The sequence below is a fragment of the Megalobrama amblycephala genome, linkage group LG16 (assembly GCF_018812025.1).
Source record: "Megalobrama amblycephala isolate DHTTF-2021 linkage group LG16, ASM1881202v1, whole genome shotgun sequence".
In the NCBI taxonomy this organism is placed as follows: Eukaryota; Metazoa; Chordata; class Actinopteri; order Cypriniformes; family Xenocyprididae; genus Megalobrama; species Megalobrama amblycephala.
This window is the reverse complement of record NC_063059.1, coordinates 41,625,461-41,643,075: the sequence shown is the minus strand read 5'-3', so window position 1 is coordinate 41,643,075 and position 17,615 is coordinate 41,625,461. Positions and strand designations below refer to the sequence as shown.

At 43.5% G+C, this 17,615-nt stretch overlaps 2 protein-coding genes across 3 annotated transcripts in view; both read right to left on the bottom strand.

Moving 5' to 3' along the window:
- Positions 1-5,262: 5,262 nt before the first annotated feature.
- LOC125248293 lies at positions 5,263-9,760 on the bottom strand. Its single transcript, XM_048160011.1, has 3 exons — positions 8,154-9,760; positions 6,021-6,163; positions 5,263-5,392 (listed from the first exon to the last, which is right to left on the bottom strand). Exons 1-3 carry the CDS (start codon positions 9,237-9,239, stop codon positions 5,263-5,265), a joined length of 1,359 nt encoding a protein of 452 aa, XP_048015968.1. The 5' UTR covers positions 9,240-9,760.
- Positions 9,761-9,836: 76 nt separating this feature from the next.
- The window catches only part of LOC125249758 (NLR family CARD domain-containing protein 3-like), a 32,352-nt gene continuing 24,573 nt past the window's right edge, over positions 9,837-17,615 (bottom strand). Inside the window, exons 5-10 of one of the 2 annotated variants that reach the window (XM_048162138.1) lie at positions 15,197-15,313; positions 12,859-14,643; positions 12,349-12,519; positions 11,728-11,898; positions 10,838-11,016; positions 9,837-10,508 (exon numbers count right to left, since the gene is read on the bottom strand). In XM_048162138.1, the coding sequence (XP_048018095.1) occupies positions 10,507-10,508; positions 10,838-11,016; positions 11,728-11,898; positions 12,349-12,519; positions 12,859-14,643; positions 15,197-15,313 (2,425 nt within the window). In that variant the 3' untranslated portion in view covers positions 9,837-10,506. The remainder of the gene's footprint in view (positions 10,509-10,837; positions 11,017-11,727; positions 11,899-12,348; positions 12,520-12,858; positions 14,644-15,196; positions 15,314-17,615) is intronic. The other variant, XM_048162139.1, reaches the window with a different exon arrangement.

The following is a 17,615-nucleotide window of genomic DNA, read 5'->3' as shown; positions in this document are numbered from 1 at the left end:
ACACTTGAAAACGATTCCCCATCGTTTTTCATGTCTCCTGCCCATTTTTACTGTAAATGGTCCAAAGCAATCGACTCCAGTTGACCAGAAGGGAGGTTGGTATAAGCGAAGACGAGCAGCAGGGAGATCAGCCATTTTAGGTTTGACTGGATTACTGCGCCATTTCCTGCATTCTTTGCACTGGTGTTGAAGTTTCTTTATGGCTTGTCTGCCTCGGATAATCCAGTAAGTTCTTCGCAACTCCACAAAGACACGCTTAGGACCAGGATGAAGAAGTCTGTTGTCGCAGTCTTGTATTATGAGTTTAGTGATAGGGTGATCAGGTGCTAATACAATAGGATGCAAGGTATCAACATCAAGTTTCTTAGCTTTGCGAAGGCGACCTCCGACCCGAATTACTCCCAAGGTTTGATCATATTCAGGTGACAAAGTACTTAACCTACTGCTAGCACGTATGACCTTGCCATTCTGAAGTGCATGGAATTCATCAGGGAAACTATCCTGCTGTGCTTGTCTGAGAAGAAGCAGTTCAGTATCAATGCATTGTGAGGCTGACACTGAGGGTGCTAAGGCCCCATGTACAGAATGGTAGGTAGCTTGAACCAAGTCTGACCATGTTGGGTGCTGCTCTGGATCTGGTAGGGAGGAGTGAAGAACAGCAACATGAGCACAGAAAAATGACTTTCTTAGCTCATTCTCATCAGTGGAGGATAAGGTAGGTGGTGTGGGCCAGTTTTCTGGTGACTGCTGGAGGAAGTAAGGGCCCTGGTTCCACTGACATACCTGAGAGAGTTCATAGAGAGATTTCCCTCTTGTAATATCATCAGCAGGGTTTAGATCTGATTCCACATATCTCCAGTTCTCTGCACTGGTCAATTCCTGTATTTCGGCAATCCGTGTGCCAACAAACACCTTGTAGTGACAGGATTCAGATTTGATCCAAGTGAGAACTGTAGTGGAGTCTGTCCAGAGAATAGTGTTATTGATGGGTAGAGTAATTTCAGTTAAGAGGAGTTTAGCCAGTTGTGCTCCGGTAAGGGCACCACACAGTTCCAGTCGGGGCATTGATAGTTGCTTTTTGGGTGCAACACGGGATCTAGCCATAACAAATGAGGTATGAATCCTTCCCTCCTTGTCTTGGAGACGCAGATATGCCACTGAACCGTAAGCCCTCTCAGAAGCATCACAGAACACGTGCAACTCGATCTTGTCATTGTCAGGTTCTGGACAGACTGGGAAATAGCACCTTGGCATGCCTATCATGGGAAGATACTGCAGTTCATTGGTCCACTCTTGCCATTTGCCAAGCATCTCCTTTTCAATGCAGTCATCCCAACCTCTTTTGTTTATCCACAGAGCTTGAACAAAGATTTTAGCTCGAGTGGTATAAGGCAAAATATAACCAAGAGGGTCATATTGAGAGGCTAGCACTCTATACTCTTGTGGGTCTGTCTTGTTTACAGTCAGCCATAGCTCACAGCTTTCCGACCTTGCTTCAGTTGGTAGATGAGCAATTACCTCTGGGTAGTTACTGGCCCATTGTCTTATTTCAAATCCCCCAGCAGATAGTAAAGCTCTCATCTTGTCTATGAGCTGTTTGGCCTCATCAGTTGTGGAAAGGGACTGCAAACAGTTATCCACATAGAAGGATTTCAATACTGAGTCTACTATATCTTCATTGCCTTCGCGATGGTCCATGACATGACGCTGGAGGGCGTAGACGGCACAGCATGGACTGCATGTGGTCCCAAATGGAAGAACACGCCACTCATAGATGTCAGGATTTCTCTCCTTTTCCAGATCTCTCCACAAGAAACGTAACAAAGGCTGATCTTCTGGAAGGAGGCGCACTTGGTGAAACATTGAACGAATGTCCCCACTGATGGCTACAGGATATTGTCTGAATCTGAGAAGAACTCCCAGCAATGATGGACCCAATGTAGGTCCTGGAAGTAACTGATCATTCAGTGAAGCTTGGTGGAACTGATAAGAACAGTTGAACACAACCCTGGCTTTGTTGTTGTGATGCACAAGGTGGTGGGGAATAAACCATGACTCATCTGTATCCGTAGCCTCTTCAGGAGTGAGTTTTGTTGCATACCCTGCCTTCTCCAGTTTGTGTATTTCTTTCTTGTAGACTTCTGCAAGCTCTAAATTTCGATTCAAACGGCGCTCATTGGCCCTTAGAAGAGCCATGACGGATTCTGGACCTGCATGCAAGACCTTTGCATTCCCTTTGCGAAGAAGAGGAGTTGCATAGCGAGAGACTCCATCCACTTCTACTCTCTTTGTTTTAGTTTCCAGCATTTGAAGAGCATCTCTGTCCTGCTTGGATCGTGTTATGTCTTTCACAGGCTGAAAGGGAAGTAGGTCTACTTGCCATAACTTTTCAACATGATGAGACAGATCTTGTGTGGGAGAGTGGAACAGCGAAATGTTCAGACAAGTAGTGTCCAATGGCTGGTCAAGGAATGTAGTTGGACCCTGGATGGCCCAGCCCAAACTTGTACTAACTGCAACGGGACTACCCAATGGGCCCATAAGTACTGGAGCTATCGGTGTGATGAGATCTGGGTAGTCAGAACCGATAAGGAGCATGGGCTGTACCTCTTTGAAAGGATTAATGGGAACGTCTCTCAGATGTACAAACTTGTGCTTTAAAATGTCCACAGGGCAGGATTGTTTGGCAATGTTCAGCTCTTGTGCAGTAAAGGCAGTGTGTATCTTGTGACGAATGCTTGGATTCACAGATGTAGACACTTCAAATGAGACTGATGCACCCTGGATCTCTACTACCTCTTATCTAATTGTTCTGAGGGCAAGTGATTCATCCGTCTTCTCCAGATCAAGGTAATGCACTGCTGTGGGGAGAATTATGGTCCTTTCAGACCCATCATCTAGAATGGCAAATGTGTCCAATGTTCTCCCTTTTCCTATGGAGTCTGACCTGAACAACTTTCAACATGACTCTACCAGAGTGAGTTACTTGATCGAGGTAAACTGTGCGGGGTACTGTATTCACAGTAAGGATGCTCTTGTTGATGTTGGATGCGGTTTCATGAAGAATTGACAAGTGCTGTTCACCACAATTGGACCATGGCTTTTTCAAGGTGCAGTTTGCAGGCTCATGACCTCTACCACATCTCCAGCATCTGTTGTTGTCCTTTATCCATGCTGTTATTTGTGCAACATTCAGTTTACCAAATTCAGGACAAGAGTTAAGGTAATGCTGTTGGCATTTGCAGAAGGGGCAGTACGGCTTAAAGCTTTCCCGTTTCTTGGCTTTTGTCTGCTCTTTCTTTGTTTGGAAAGACGAGGTAGATGAGGCAGAGGGCTTTTCTGTCGCATGATCTATGCCATAGTAGATTGTGGACTGTATCTTCGGTGGCTTCAGGGTTTTCTGTTCTCTATTCTCAGAGCGAGGTCTATCTGAGAGATCAGCTGAGAGATCAGTAGAGATCAGCTGCTCTCCTTGATATCTGAAGCGCTTGTGATTTCCTCTCAAGCCACTCTGCAAACTCAGGAAGAGTGTAGGTTCTATCAGTCCCATTCTGGATAATGCCCTTGGTCATACAGTATTCAACAAAGCTATCCCTATGAGAGGATGGAAGCTTAGTGAGAAATCTGTCCACATGGGAACCACACATAAGCTCTGTCTTGGAAGACCCCTCCAATGTATTAAGGAGGCCAACAAGAGTACTAACTGATAATGCAAAGTCTTCAAAACCTTGAGCATCTCCTGGTTTCAGTGGAGTTGTGCGGAGAATGTTGCCAATCTTTCCCTGTACCAGTTGTTGGGGCTGTCCATAGCGCTGTTGCAAAGCTTGCATGGCTCTTGTATAAGGCATGGGGTCATATATGTATCTCTTAGCTATCTGAAAGGCAGCTGGTAATTTGAGATGATCAAGTAACACTTGGAATTTATAGTCCTCCGTTAAATGGAGATGTGGGCCCAGGATGCCATCAAGTCCCTTTTTTAACAGAGCAAAATCACTCTCCTTCCCAGTGGTGAAATGAATGAGCTTAGGCTTAGGTATTCCATAAGAGGAAGCGATCGCCATCTCCACCATGCTTGGAACTTGTACTGGCTGTACAGTGGAAGGGAAAGGTGCAGAATATGACTGTGGCTGAGGTATTGCGTCTTGGAGTCTGGTAGGTCTATAACCCTGTGTGTATGGATCTGAATAATTTACAGATTGCAGTGGGGGCGGTTCTGAGTACTGAGACATCAGAGGCTGTGCTGGAGCAAATGCTGGAAATGACTGTGTGAACTGTGGTTGTACGTAATTGGGATTCACAGTGTTGCTCTGCACAGGTGTCATCGAAGGTGCATAAGCTGGCGGTTTGCTAGGTACAGTTCGGTACACCGTAGACGTAGATGTCATTGGAGGTACACATTGTTGTGCAAAGGATGGGACTTGTGGCTGATATGTCTGCTTATGATCACCAGTCTGTTGATAAACGTATGGCTGATGTATCATACCTGCTGGAGCAGACTCTGGGCGTGGCTCATGTCGTGCTACATGACGTTCAGTAATAGGGACAGATGCTGGACGAGACGAGGGCTGTTGAGCTTGAGGTAATAACCCTTGTGGCAGCTGGACTGGAGGCTGACTCTGGAGCTGAGGTATTGCTGTGGTTGATGAGTGTGTAGGTATCATTTGAGAAGAGTATTTTAATACTTCAATGTTATCAGGGCTTTGAGAACCTGGTCTTGTGTCTGCATAGAGAAGAGGCAAGCTGGCACTATGTTGCTGGATGGACTGCTGTTGATTGCTTAAGTGAGGGACTGACTTTTGATGTCCAGCACTTGCGGCATGGTAGTAGTCCTGATGCATGCGTGGTGAACCTTTGCCTTGCTCGAGAGACATTTGTAATGTGCTCTGTAATTCCCTGATTTGCTCTTGAACATTCCAAACACACTCCTCCACTCTACGTAACCTTGTAGTCTCAGCATACTGCTCACTCCAACGTCTATCAGGAGTAGAAGTTTGATAGTTCACATCGGTAGCAGAGACCGTCTCACTAATATGCATATGCTGTAAATCCTCTTGCAAAGAGGGTGGAACGAGCTGCCGTGGTTGGGAAGTAAGTACAAAGTCCTCCAGATGTCCAGGAATTCGACGGATCCTGCTAGGACGGAGACCCTGTTGTTCTTCAGTGTAATCCCGTGATGCTGCCATGAGGATGAGATGTTGAATCCAGCTCGAAGGACCACTTTGTTAAAGATGTATGTGTGTGGATGCACTGGCTTGCCAACATCTAATCCTCAACCTCGATCAGAAGGTTTATAGGCAAAAGTTCAAGACAGCTTCTGTTCTCAAGCATTGATTTATTCCAATAATCCAGCAGTTTGGGTTTGATACAGTTTGTGTGTAAGTGTGTGTGGTTTCTGAAATAAAACAACAATAATAAATTAAATAAATTTCTCAAATATCAAGTGCAATGCTTGCAAATATTCATCACAATAAATAAAGCAACACTGAATCGGGAATACAGACTAAAATTAAACTAATGCCCACTAGGTGGAGCTCTTGCTCCAGTAATAGAACAACTGCTGCGTCATGATGTTGTGCTGAACACAATCAAATAGGCCTATTCGTTAAACATCACTTAAACAACACAATCAAACTGTAATACTAATATAATATCAGCACAAATATTCCAGCGATGCATTTCAGCATTATTAGTATAGGTATTTAAAGGAAACACAGAACTTTACCACGTATTTGTCCATCTGTTAATCGAAACTATTCTAGCAGGTGCATAAATATCACGGCAAAAACAATATAGCATTGAATATGCATACAAACGTCTATATACATACACAATCGGCCACAGCCATCTGAACACCCGGCCTGTGGACCACCTTGAACTTAAAAGGCTGTAAAGCCAGATACCAACGAGTGATCCGCGCGTTGGTATCCTTCATGCGGTGGAGCCACTGCAGGGGAGCGTGGTCCGAACAGAGAGTGAATTCCCGTCCCAGGAGATAATAGCGGAGGGTGAGGACGGCCCACCTGATGGCCAAACACTCTTTTTCCACGGTGCTGTACTTAGCTTCTCTCTTAGAGAGCTTACGGCTAATGTACAACACCGGCCATTCCTCCCCCTCTATCTCCTGGGACAGGACAGTGCCCAGCCCCCTGTTCGACGCGTCATTCTGCAACACAAAGGGGAGAGAAAAATCAGGAGAGTGAAGCAATGGCCTTCCACATAGAGCAGCCTTCACCTGGGTAAAGGCCTGCTGTCACAGCTCCGTCCACTGAACCATATCTGGTGCATCCTTTTTAGTTAGATCAGTCAACGAGCTGGTGAGGTCCGAATAATTAGAAACAAACCTTCTATAATATCCCGCCAGCCCAAGGAACTGTCTAACCTCCTTTTTGGTCTTGGGGCGCGGGCAGGTCGCTCTCAGCGATCTCAGGACGGCCCTCAAATGCTGCATATGCCACTGTCAATCATTACTGAAGATAATAATATCATCCAGATAGGCAGCAGCATATGCTACACCATATACACCATGGGGCCGCAAAATTTTATCCATGAGACGCTGAAAGGTAGCCGGTGCCCCGAACAGCCCGAACGGAAGTGTAACGAATTGGTGTAATCCGAACGGCGTCGTGAAAGCTGTCTTTTCTTTGGATAATGGCGACAAGGGGATCTGCCAATATTCCTTTGTTAAGTCCAGTGTCGAATAAAATTGAGCTGATTCTGCCTCATTCCATTTTTTAAGGAGATTGAGGTGGTAAATTTGATGTGCTCCTCTCCTATCGGAACGTATCACCTCATAATCGAGCTCGCCAACTTGCCGTGTAACCTCAAACGGTCCTTGCCACTTTGCAAGTAATTTCGAACTTGAAGTGGGGAGCAATACAAGCACTTTATCTCCCGGTGAAAATTTGCATAAATTAGTCCCCCTGTCATACAGCTGGCTCTGTCTGTGCTGGGCTTGCAACAAATTCTCCATAGATAGCCGCCCCAAAGTGTGGAGTTTTGTTCTCAAGTCCAGCACATACTGAATTTCGTTTTTGGCCTGAGATGGTCCGTCCTCCCAAGTCTCCCTTAGGACGTCCAGTACCCCGCGGGGCTGGCGTCCGAAGAGAAGCTCGAAAGGGGAAAACCCCGTGGAGGCTTGCGGGACCTCTCGCACTGCGAATAACAGGGGTTCCAACCACCTATCCCAATTTTTGGCGTCCTCTTGAACGAATTTACGAATCATGGATTTAAGCGTGCGATTAAAACGTTCGACCAGCCCGTCCGTTTGTGGGTGAAAGACGCTGGTACGAACCGATTTAATGCCCAATAATTCGTAAAGTTCGCGTAACGTGCGTGACATAAACGCCGTGCCTTGATCAGTGTGGATTTCTTTCGGAATCCCCACTCGGGAGATTAAACTAAACAGCGCGTCCGCAACACTCTTAGCGGAAATGTTGCAGAGAGCCACTGCTTCAGGATATCGCATTGCATAATCCACAATGACTAATGCAAAGTGATGCCCTCTCGCTGATCGCTCTAATGGCCCGATGAGGTCCATACCAATTCTTTCGAAGGGGACCTGCATTAATGGGAGAGGGCGCAAAGGCACTTTTGGGGTGGCCGGTGGATTTACCAACTGACATTCACGACAAGACGCACACCACCTGTGCACATTCTTGTGAATGCCCGGCCAAAAAAATCGGGTCATGAGGCGATTTAGTGTTGCCGTTTGTCCTAAATACCCAGCCATTGGATTAGAATGAGCCACTTGGAAAAGCATTTCCCTGCGGCTCTTCAGAACTAACAATTGGGTTGTATCTTCCTTTGTCTGAGTGTCTTGGGTCACTCGATACAACCTATCTTTTATGATCGCAAAATATGGATAAGAGAGCGGTTGTCCAGGGTGGAGAGGCTGACCATCGATGGTACTGACCTTTTCAAACGCATGTTTTAGCATCTCATCGTGAGACTGCTCCAGGGGAAATGAATTGAATAATGACGGGCACTATCGGATATTTCACCACATCCCTGTGCACACACCGCACCCTAACCACGCGGCCTGTATTCAATGCCCCGGATGAAATCAGGCTTTGATGAACGGAGGTTTGGTTACATCCTGAGTCCACCAAAGCCTGATAGGTACCCCCCTTGATACTCAGGTACCTTGACCGTACAGGTATTTGGTACTCGCCAGCTTGACCAGGGGCAGCCTGCGGGACGTCCGGGACCTGGATCATTGTCCCGACCTCCATAACCGGACACCTATCCACAAAATGCTCCGAGTCCCCGCAACGCCAACAGGCCGGCCCAGACCTGCCCGCCGCTCTTGTGGCAGAGAGCGGGTTAAATGGTTGGCGCGGAGAGAGGGAAGAAGCAGGAGTGGGATCCGGCCCGGCAGCAGGGAGACCCGCCCCCCTGGGCACGGCTCTAGGTCCATAAAGCTGTCCCTGCACAGTTCCACCCCGCCCCTGGGGCAGAACACAAGGCGGGCCGGGCGGACGAGACCTGGGGAGAGGGACAGGCCTGGAGAGAGCGGGGGAAAATAGAGGGGGAGAGAGAGAGGTAGATGGTAGGGGGTCGCCAACCCCTTGGCACGCCACCATGTGGTCCTCCGCCAGCTGGATAGCTGAGTCTAGCGACGTGGGGCGGTGACACTGGACCCACTCTGCGATTTTCTTTGGGAGCCACGTGATGAACTGCTCCAGCACCACACGATCGATAACCTGGTCCACGTCGCTTCCCTCCGCCAGCAGCCATTTGCGGCACGAGTCCCGGAGCTGTTGGGCCATCACGAAGGGCCGGCCCGATTCACCCACCTCCAGGGAGCGGAAGCGCTGTCTGTGCTGTTCCGGGGTCCGACCGACCCGCTGGATAATGGCCCGCCGAAGGTCGTCGAAGACCAGGAGGTTCTGTACTGGCAGCTGCTGTGCTGCCACCTGTGATTCCCCCGAGAGCAGCGGGACCAATCTCATCAACCACTGGTCCCGCGGCCACCCACTCGCCTCAGCGGAAAGTTCAAACAGGTCGAGGAAGATTTCGGGGTCGTCCAGGGGCCCCATTTTATTCAGGGGTAGGTGGGTAGGCACAGCTGGCTGCCCAACGGTCTCCGTGCGATCCTCCCGGTTGATCCAGCTCCGGAACCTCTCGCGGTCCTCCTGCTGGGTCTGCAAAATAGTCTGGAAACAGCGTTCCTGGTCGCTCCTCAGATCCGCGAGGGAGGTGATGATGTCCGCAAACGTGGTGGGAGACGAGGATTGCATGGCAGCGGCCACCAGTCTTCCTTCCCGGGTTTCGGCACCAGTGTAGTAAGATCAAAGTTCGTCTGGAAGGAAGAGGACGGAGTTGGCGATTGTCTGCTGACTGAGCTTTATTCAACCACTCAAAACTGTTCAACAGAAAGACTGTGCATCGCACAACAACAAAATAAATAATCCACAAAGGGCTTCACTCCAGTCTTGGTATACACAATTCCCAACGGGCTTCGCTCCAGTATCGCTGTCATGACCAGCGTCTCAGTCAGCAGTTCCCCTCTCTCTCACACACTCCTGCTTCTCGCGGCATTTTATCCTGTCTCTGCACCAATTACTGGAATGAGAAACAGGTGTTCGTGATTTACATTTAACCAGCTCACTTACCAAGACTCTCCTGACGCTTTCTCCTGCTGCAGACCTCGCTGAACCACGGCCCCCCTCACCACACAGTTCTTCTCGTTTTAATATAAAGTGTGGAACTGAAAGTAACTCTCATCACTGATTTCTGATGTTCACTTCAGAAACACTTTCCATCAAGAGGAATATGATTCAACATTGCAATCAGTAATTATTGCAATCAAAATTAAATGTGTTCAGAGGCAGTAAAACAATAAGATTTATATGGAAACTTTAATAGATTATCACATACAAGAATAGGTAAATACAATTATTTTACAGACAAACATTTTCAGTGAAATTATTTGCATAATCTTTGTGACCTTCTGCTGGTAGACACATTTACACATCTGTCTCTTAGAAAGACTCTTGATTTTCTCAAAGGAAAACTCGTAAAAGTGTTCTTAAAATTACTCAAGGTGAAATAAAGTTCAGTTACAGTATATTAATAAATCATATTCTACCATTTTAATAAAGTACTGCACAATACATCTCTTATTTACAGCATGTCTATGGCTTGATGAAAATGGAATGATTCAGTTTTGTCACTTTGCATTAATTCAATTCAAATCACATTTATTTGTATAGCGCTTTTCACAATACGTATCGTTTCAAAGCAGCTTTACAGAGAATGCATTACTTGTTTGCAGTTTAAATTAAGTGTTACACCATCTACATTGTAATCAATGTCCAGAAATGCAAATTGCTATTTTCAGCACTCATATTCTTGGGCCATTATCTAAAAAAAACAAGAAACCGGTGTGAAGTCACACACGTCAGTGTGATCGCTGTGTGTCTCTGTGTTATCATCTCTGTAGCGGCTCCTTATTCACCATAAGCTGATCCTGAGGAAACTGAACTGACGTCTAAATACTGAGAGTCCTACAATAAAACACACAGACAGTCACATATGAGTATGAGACATTACTGCTGTCACATCACATCAGGAGATCATTTCAGAAAAACACAGCAGAGATATTATATATTCATATTACAGCCAGAGATATGAATGAAAAACTGCTAATAGATTAATAACAGTAAATGATAAACAACTTTTAATCACTTACACACAGAGACACTATGTAAACTCATTAAAAGAGTTTACATAGACTAAAGTGGAGCTGAATTATTATCTTATATTCTCCAGTTACACACGAGGCTGATACTGAACTTGGGTCAGTTTAAAGGCTTTTAAATTAAAATATACTCACAAAAGTATAATGTCTTGAGTTTATAATGTGGATCATTCTTCAGATCAGAGAGCAACTTCACTTCTGATTCTCCTAGTTTATTCCATAACAGATCCAGTTCTCTCAGGTGTGAGGGGTTTGATCTTAGAGCTGAAGCCAGAGCAGCACATCCTTCATCTGTGACGCCACAATCATTCAACCTGTAGAGAACAATGACTGTAGTTTGTTATTCACTCTGGTCTCAGATCAGGAGAGGAGATATAATGACAAGCATTGCCACATACTAAAACTGTCATGTGCTTCAGGACTGAACAGACACACAGAGTTGAATGTGAGATATTGTTTCATAGTGATATAAGGGCGGTTCTGACTGGAGAAACAGTCTCTTGCACCTCTAATTCACTCCTACAGGAGGACATTTGTTTCACAGGATCCACGTGTTTCCATCATTTATTTACTCTTGTGATCAAACACATAATTGTGTCATGTTTGGTTTAATCTGGCAGCTTATAAACTGAATAGAAATGTGGTGAACTCAATAGAGATATTCAGTGTCCTAATGTACAAAGTAAGAACTATTGCCTTCACATGCATTGAGATCATGTTCCTCCAGATCATCACCCATTTACCTCCAGGCTACAGCTCTACACTGTATTTCACAGTTAAATTCATGCCATGCATTATGACATCTATGAGAACACAATGAGCTCAGATGATTTCAGAACAAGAAGAAAATAAGATGGAAATTAAAAGAGAAGAGCAGGTGAAGGAGAATTAATCATCATTTGTGCTGAGATTTAGTGTGTTTAGTGAGGATTTATTTTACAAGTTGAATTTAGTTTTAGAATTTACATTAAAGGACACGTTTTATTGAGGACAAAGACGTGTGAATATCAGAGAGATGATCTTACCACAGTATCTCCAGTTTACAGTGAGGATCCTGTAGTACATCAGACAGCAGATTCACTGACTTTCCTATTTTATTCCCAGACAGATCCAGTTTTCTCAGGTGTGAGGGGTTTGATCTCAGAGCTGAAGCCAGAGCAGCACAACCTTCATCTGTGACACCACACTTCCCCAACCTGTAGAGAACAATGACACACTCTTCACTCTCTCAGATCAGTTTAGCAGTGAATCCTTTATTAAAGAGAAAGTACAAACTTAAAGCACAAATCAATATTTGTGAGAAATCACTGAGCTCTAAAATGTAACAAAGCTGTGTGTGTGTGTGTGTGTGTGTGTGTGTGTCTGATTTTACAAAATGAAAACAATACTTTAGAAAGTCAGTGCAGAAAGATGAACGTGATGAACAGTGAGAATGAATCCAGCATGTTCTTCACTTCTCATTTGTGTTGAGCCTGAATCTGTTTAAAGTCAAGTGACTGAAACATTGATTGTGTGTAAAAAGTGTGTATTTCAGTGCGACTCTCAGTCCTGTGGTATCATGTTACTGAGGAGCAGAGCAAAAAGAAGCTGAACTCTTCAAATATACTTTACATTGTAAATCATGTGAGAGTCAAATATGATCTTACCACAGTATCTCCAGTTTACAGCGAGGATCCTGTAGTACATCAGACAGCAGATTCACTGATTTTCCTATTTTATTCCCAGTCAGATCTAGTTCTCTCAGGTGTGAGGGGTTTGATCTCAGAGCTGAAGTCAGAGCAGCACAACCTTCATCTGTGACGCCACAATCACTCAATCTGAAGAGAGATGAAAATCAAATAGCATAACAAAAAGTTTACACTATCAAATAGCTGTCCAACAACTTAATTGTTCATCTCACAGTAAAATTAAAATGTAAATTTTTAATAAACTTGAAGCTAAAGTTCAGGTAAATGTTTAATCATTAATCATTTATTCATATGCAAATTCTCGGACATTGTTTGAATGTCTGAAGGAATTTTACATTGTCACGGTTTAGAAAACACATCAAAATACTGACCACTAAACTCTGGACAACATCTGCAGCACTGAAGATTTATGAACTTTTATTTTCTTAATGTTTAAACAGTGAAGTGATAGTTCTCAGTGATACTTACAGAACTGATCTGGATTCTTTCATCACGAGCAGCAGCTTCTGAAGAACCTTTAGCTTTTCAGTTTTATTGTTTCTTTCAACAAAATCATTAAGATCAAACACATCCAGCATCTTCTCTGATGTCAACAGCATAAAAACTACAGCTGACCACTGAGATGAAGAGAGTTTGGCTTCTTTTATTCTTCCAGATGTCAGATACTGTTGTATTTCCTCAAGTAGTGAATGATCACCCAGTTCATTCAGACAGTGGAACAAATTGATGGATTTCTCTGGAGAGTCAATGATGCTGATCTTCTTCTTGATGTACTCAATGGTTTCCTCATTGCTGTCAGATCTGCTTCTTGTCGGTTTCATTAGTCCTTGTAGGATAATCTGATGAGACTTTACTGACAGACCCAGAAGAAACTGCAGGAAAAGATCCAGATGTCCATTTTTACTCTGTAGAGCCTCATTCACAGCCTTCTGATGTAAGTCAGATAAAGTATATGTGAAAAAGAGGTCAGAGGACACACTAGTCAAAACCTGTGAATAGTTCTTTATAAAAAAGAGGTGCACATATAGAGCTGCTAGATGTTCCTGAATGCTCAGATGAACAAAGCAGAAGACTTTCCCCTGATACAAGCCCAACTCCTCTCTGAAGATCTGAGTGCACAATCCTGAGTACACTGATGCTTCTGTCACATCAATGCCACACTCTCTCAGGTCTTCCTCATAGAAGATCAGGTTTCCTTTCACAAGCTGCTGAAAAGCCACTTTCCCCAGTTTGAGGATCATGTCTTCATCTTTCACATTCTTCTCAAAGTCCTTCTCATGTTTGATGTTGATCTGAATGATCAGGAAGTGTGTGTACATTTGAGTGAGAGTCTTGGGAATCTCTCCTTTCCATGATGTTTTCAACATCTTCTCTAGAACAGTGGCTGAGATCCAGCAGAACACTGGGATTTGACACATAATAAAGAGGCTCCTTGATGACTTCAGGTGTGAGATGATCCTGTAGGTCAGTCCCTGATCATTGATTCTCTTCCTGAAGTATTCCTCCTTCTGTGGGTCACTGAAGCCTCGTACCTCTGTCACTCGATGGACACACTCAGAGGGGACGAGATCAGCTGCTGCTGGTCTGGAGGTGATCCAGATGAGAGCAGAGGGAAGCAGATTCCCCACAATGAGGTTCATCAGCAGCTCGTCCACTGAGGCTGATTCAGTCACATCACACAACCTCACATCGCTCTGAAAATCCAGAGACAGACGACACTCATCCAGACCATCAAAGATGAACAACACTTTATATTTGTCACTGGATATTTCCATTTCTTTTGTTTCAGGGAAAAAGACATGAAGAAGATCTGAAAGACTGAGTGTTTTGTCTTTTATCAAGTTGAGCTCTCTGAAAGGAAGTGGAAATATGAGCTGGACGTCCTGATTCTCTTTCCCTTCAGCCCAGTCCAGGATGAACTTCTGCACAGAGACTGTTTTTCCAATGCCAGCGACTCCCTTTGTCAGCACAGTTCTGATGGGTTTGTCTTGTCCAGGTAAAGGTCTAAAGATGTCACTGCATTTGATCGGTGTGTCCTCTGTTTCTGCTCTCCTGGACTGTGTCTCAATCTGTCTCACCTCATGCTCATTACTGATCTCTCCACTTTCACTCTCTGTGATGTAGAGCTCTGTGTAGATCTCATTCAGGAGTGTTGGGTTTCCCTGCTTTGATATTCCCTCATACAAACACTCAAACTTCTTCCTCAGATTTGATCTTAATGTGTTGAGGACTTCAGCAGGTTTAGAGTCATGGCTGTAAAATTAAAATACCAGATTATTATAAAACTTCGAGAAGTAAATTGCCATAAATTACAAAATTGACTATTTGTTTGCTATTTATATTATGAGACAGATAATTAGGTTCTGAAATGTTTCAGTGATTAATCATGTGTTTGAGTGATGTGTGATGTGCAGCACCTAAAATTAAACAACAAAAAAAGTCCTACATTTGACCTGAAACAAGAATTCATGCTTTCATTAAAGTCTTGTGGTTGAATCACAGGTGTGAACACAGATTTGTTTTTAACTGGTATGGATTGAAGATTTGACCTTAAATCAGAATGAAGAGGGTAAAGAATCAGATACACTGAGATTGATGTAATTGTGTCATTAACTGAGTAACAGACCAATAGCTTTACAGTGTGTGAATGTATTAATACAATACAATATCATTAATAGACTGAAACTTGCCAGATTTTAACTTAGAATGTTTTGGTGGCATTGCAGATGATTAAACAGTTTTTTATTAATAAAAATTTCATTAAAATCAAATACTATATGCAAATACTTTACACAAAATAAAATACCTGAGATCAGGCTGTTTGTCTCCACTCTTAAACTTTGTTAGTGGGTGATCCATAGAGCAGTTACACTTCATAGACACACAGCTGGACTCTGTTTTTGAGCTCTTCTGCTGGACTGAACTGTAACAGAGGATTAAACTGAATGTGTTATTTAGTTTAATTCTGATCCAATATGATCAGAGCAATTAAGTCTTATGTGTGGAGTTTACTCTGTTAATACATATTAATTTTCGTTTTAAAACAAAGCATACAGACCTACAAACTTATATAGCTACAGTATGTTGTACAGTTTTACTGAAAACTTCTGTCTTACTCCATTACATAAAGGAGGGGAAAAAATCTCTGTTACCATCAATCCACATGACATTTCCTGATATCACTGACTGACTTTGATAAATGTTGATTCTGTGAGACCTTGCCAGTAGGGATGTGCATCTCCATAACTGAGGCCGATGCGATACGCATCCCGATGCAAAGCCAATGATACTATACATCAAAGATGCATATGAAGCAGCTTCCGATGTGATGTGATGCGATATGATTCACCCGTTATGATGCAGTACGATCTGATTTCAATTCAGTTCAACACAATGCATTCAATGCAGTACAATGCAATGGGAAAAAAATCTATATATATATGATGCTATGCAAATTAAATATGTAGGGTTCTATGAAATACTTTTCATTTTTTCTCAAATTCCATTTTATTTATTTATTTTAAATTCCAATATCTTAGATTCCATTTTAATGGTTTAATCAAAAACATGTCTAATTAATTGAATTAATAAAAAGCAACTTTATTAATTTGTCTACAATAATAGGGCCCTTTGATTTTATTTCAGAAATTCTGTGCTGTGTATTTGAATTTTTCTGGTAATCAAATGAATAAAAAAAACATTAATTTGTTTTTAATCAAATGCAATTTAAATAAACCCTTTAATTTGTTTTGGCAAAACTTTAATTTGTTTTTGCACAACAGGTTTACTGTACAAATTAAAACATGGATGAAAAATTGTGTGATTATTCCTTCACAAATAAAATCATAATAATTATTGTATTATTATTATTAGTAGTAGTAGTAGTACATTAAGACATACATTATACTGTACAATAATAATACAATAAAGTACAAAGTAATAGAATAGTAATATGGCTATATTTCTGTCACAAGTTAAACCAAACTTATTTTGACCTGTTGCCGTGAAGATCTTGAAGTTTCTGTGTGACAATAGTTTTTCTTAAATTAAACAGTAAAATGCTCATGAAGTGACTCTCAGAGCAGCTCTGGAGATAAAGTTTATGTGTTTATGTTGTCATATAGTCAGATACTGGAAAAAACATTGTGAGCTCACACATTCTTCAAGATGTGAAGTAAACGTATTTGTGCGTCTTTGCCATTCATTGACACAGAGACACACAGAACATGCAGGATTCATATTCAAATAGTCTTCTTGTGGTTTAATATTGACAAACACTAGTCCATAATGCGATTTGATGCAAGCATACCCAACTACTTATTCATCCAAAATCTGACAAATTCCATGACATTCCGTGTTATTGTTACAATATGTACCAGTTGGAGACAGAAGATTCAGGTAGTTTATTGGACACAAGCAGAGGTTACAGTGACAACAGGTGAGTAGATAGTAGATGTAGAAGTGAATGATGAATGAATGAGTGATAATACTGTCCTTTGTGGTTTGCAGGTTGGAGGCAGTAGCAGACTGGAGACAATGCTGGCGGATGACACTCACACACAGACTTGGAGCACAGGAGGTAGTACGGAGACACAGGAGACAGGTAAGTAGCAATGGGAGTCCTTGAGGCAAGCATAGAGGTAAGTTCCTTGATGCAAACGAGACCGAACAATGTGACTGTGTATGAGTGTCTTAAATAGTGCTGGTGATGAGTGCGCTGATGAGATGCAGGTGGCGGTACTCAGGTGTGCGCTGTGATTGGTGGATGCTGGAGCCTGGCGTGTCTGTGACAGTACCCCCCCCCTCCACGGCCCACTCCTGAGGGCCGAGGACCCCAACGTCGTGGTGGTCTTCCTCTTCCACGAGGGGCAGGTCTGTTGGGATAAGCAGCGTGGAAGGTGTCTAGCAGGTTGGGATCGAGAATGTCGTTACGTGGAATCCAGGAACGTTCCTCAGGACCGTAACCCTCCCAGTCCACGAGATACTCGAGCTGACCACCACGGCGTCTGGAGTCCAAGATCTCTTGCACCTCGTATGCAGCTCCGTTGTCCAGTATGAGTGGAAGGGGGGGCTCGGTCAGTGATGAAATCAACTCCTAGGTGTGACCAGGGTCAATTAGGAACGCAGAGGATGGTAAATGGCTTGGGCTCTTCGAGATGCCGCATTCCTTGCATCCCTGCACATACCTTCTGACATCGGCCACCATGTTGGGCCACCAGAAGCGT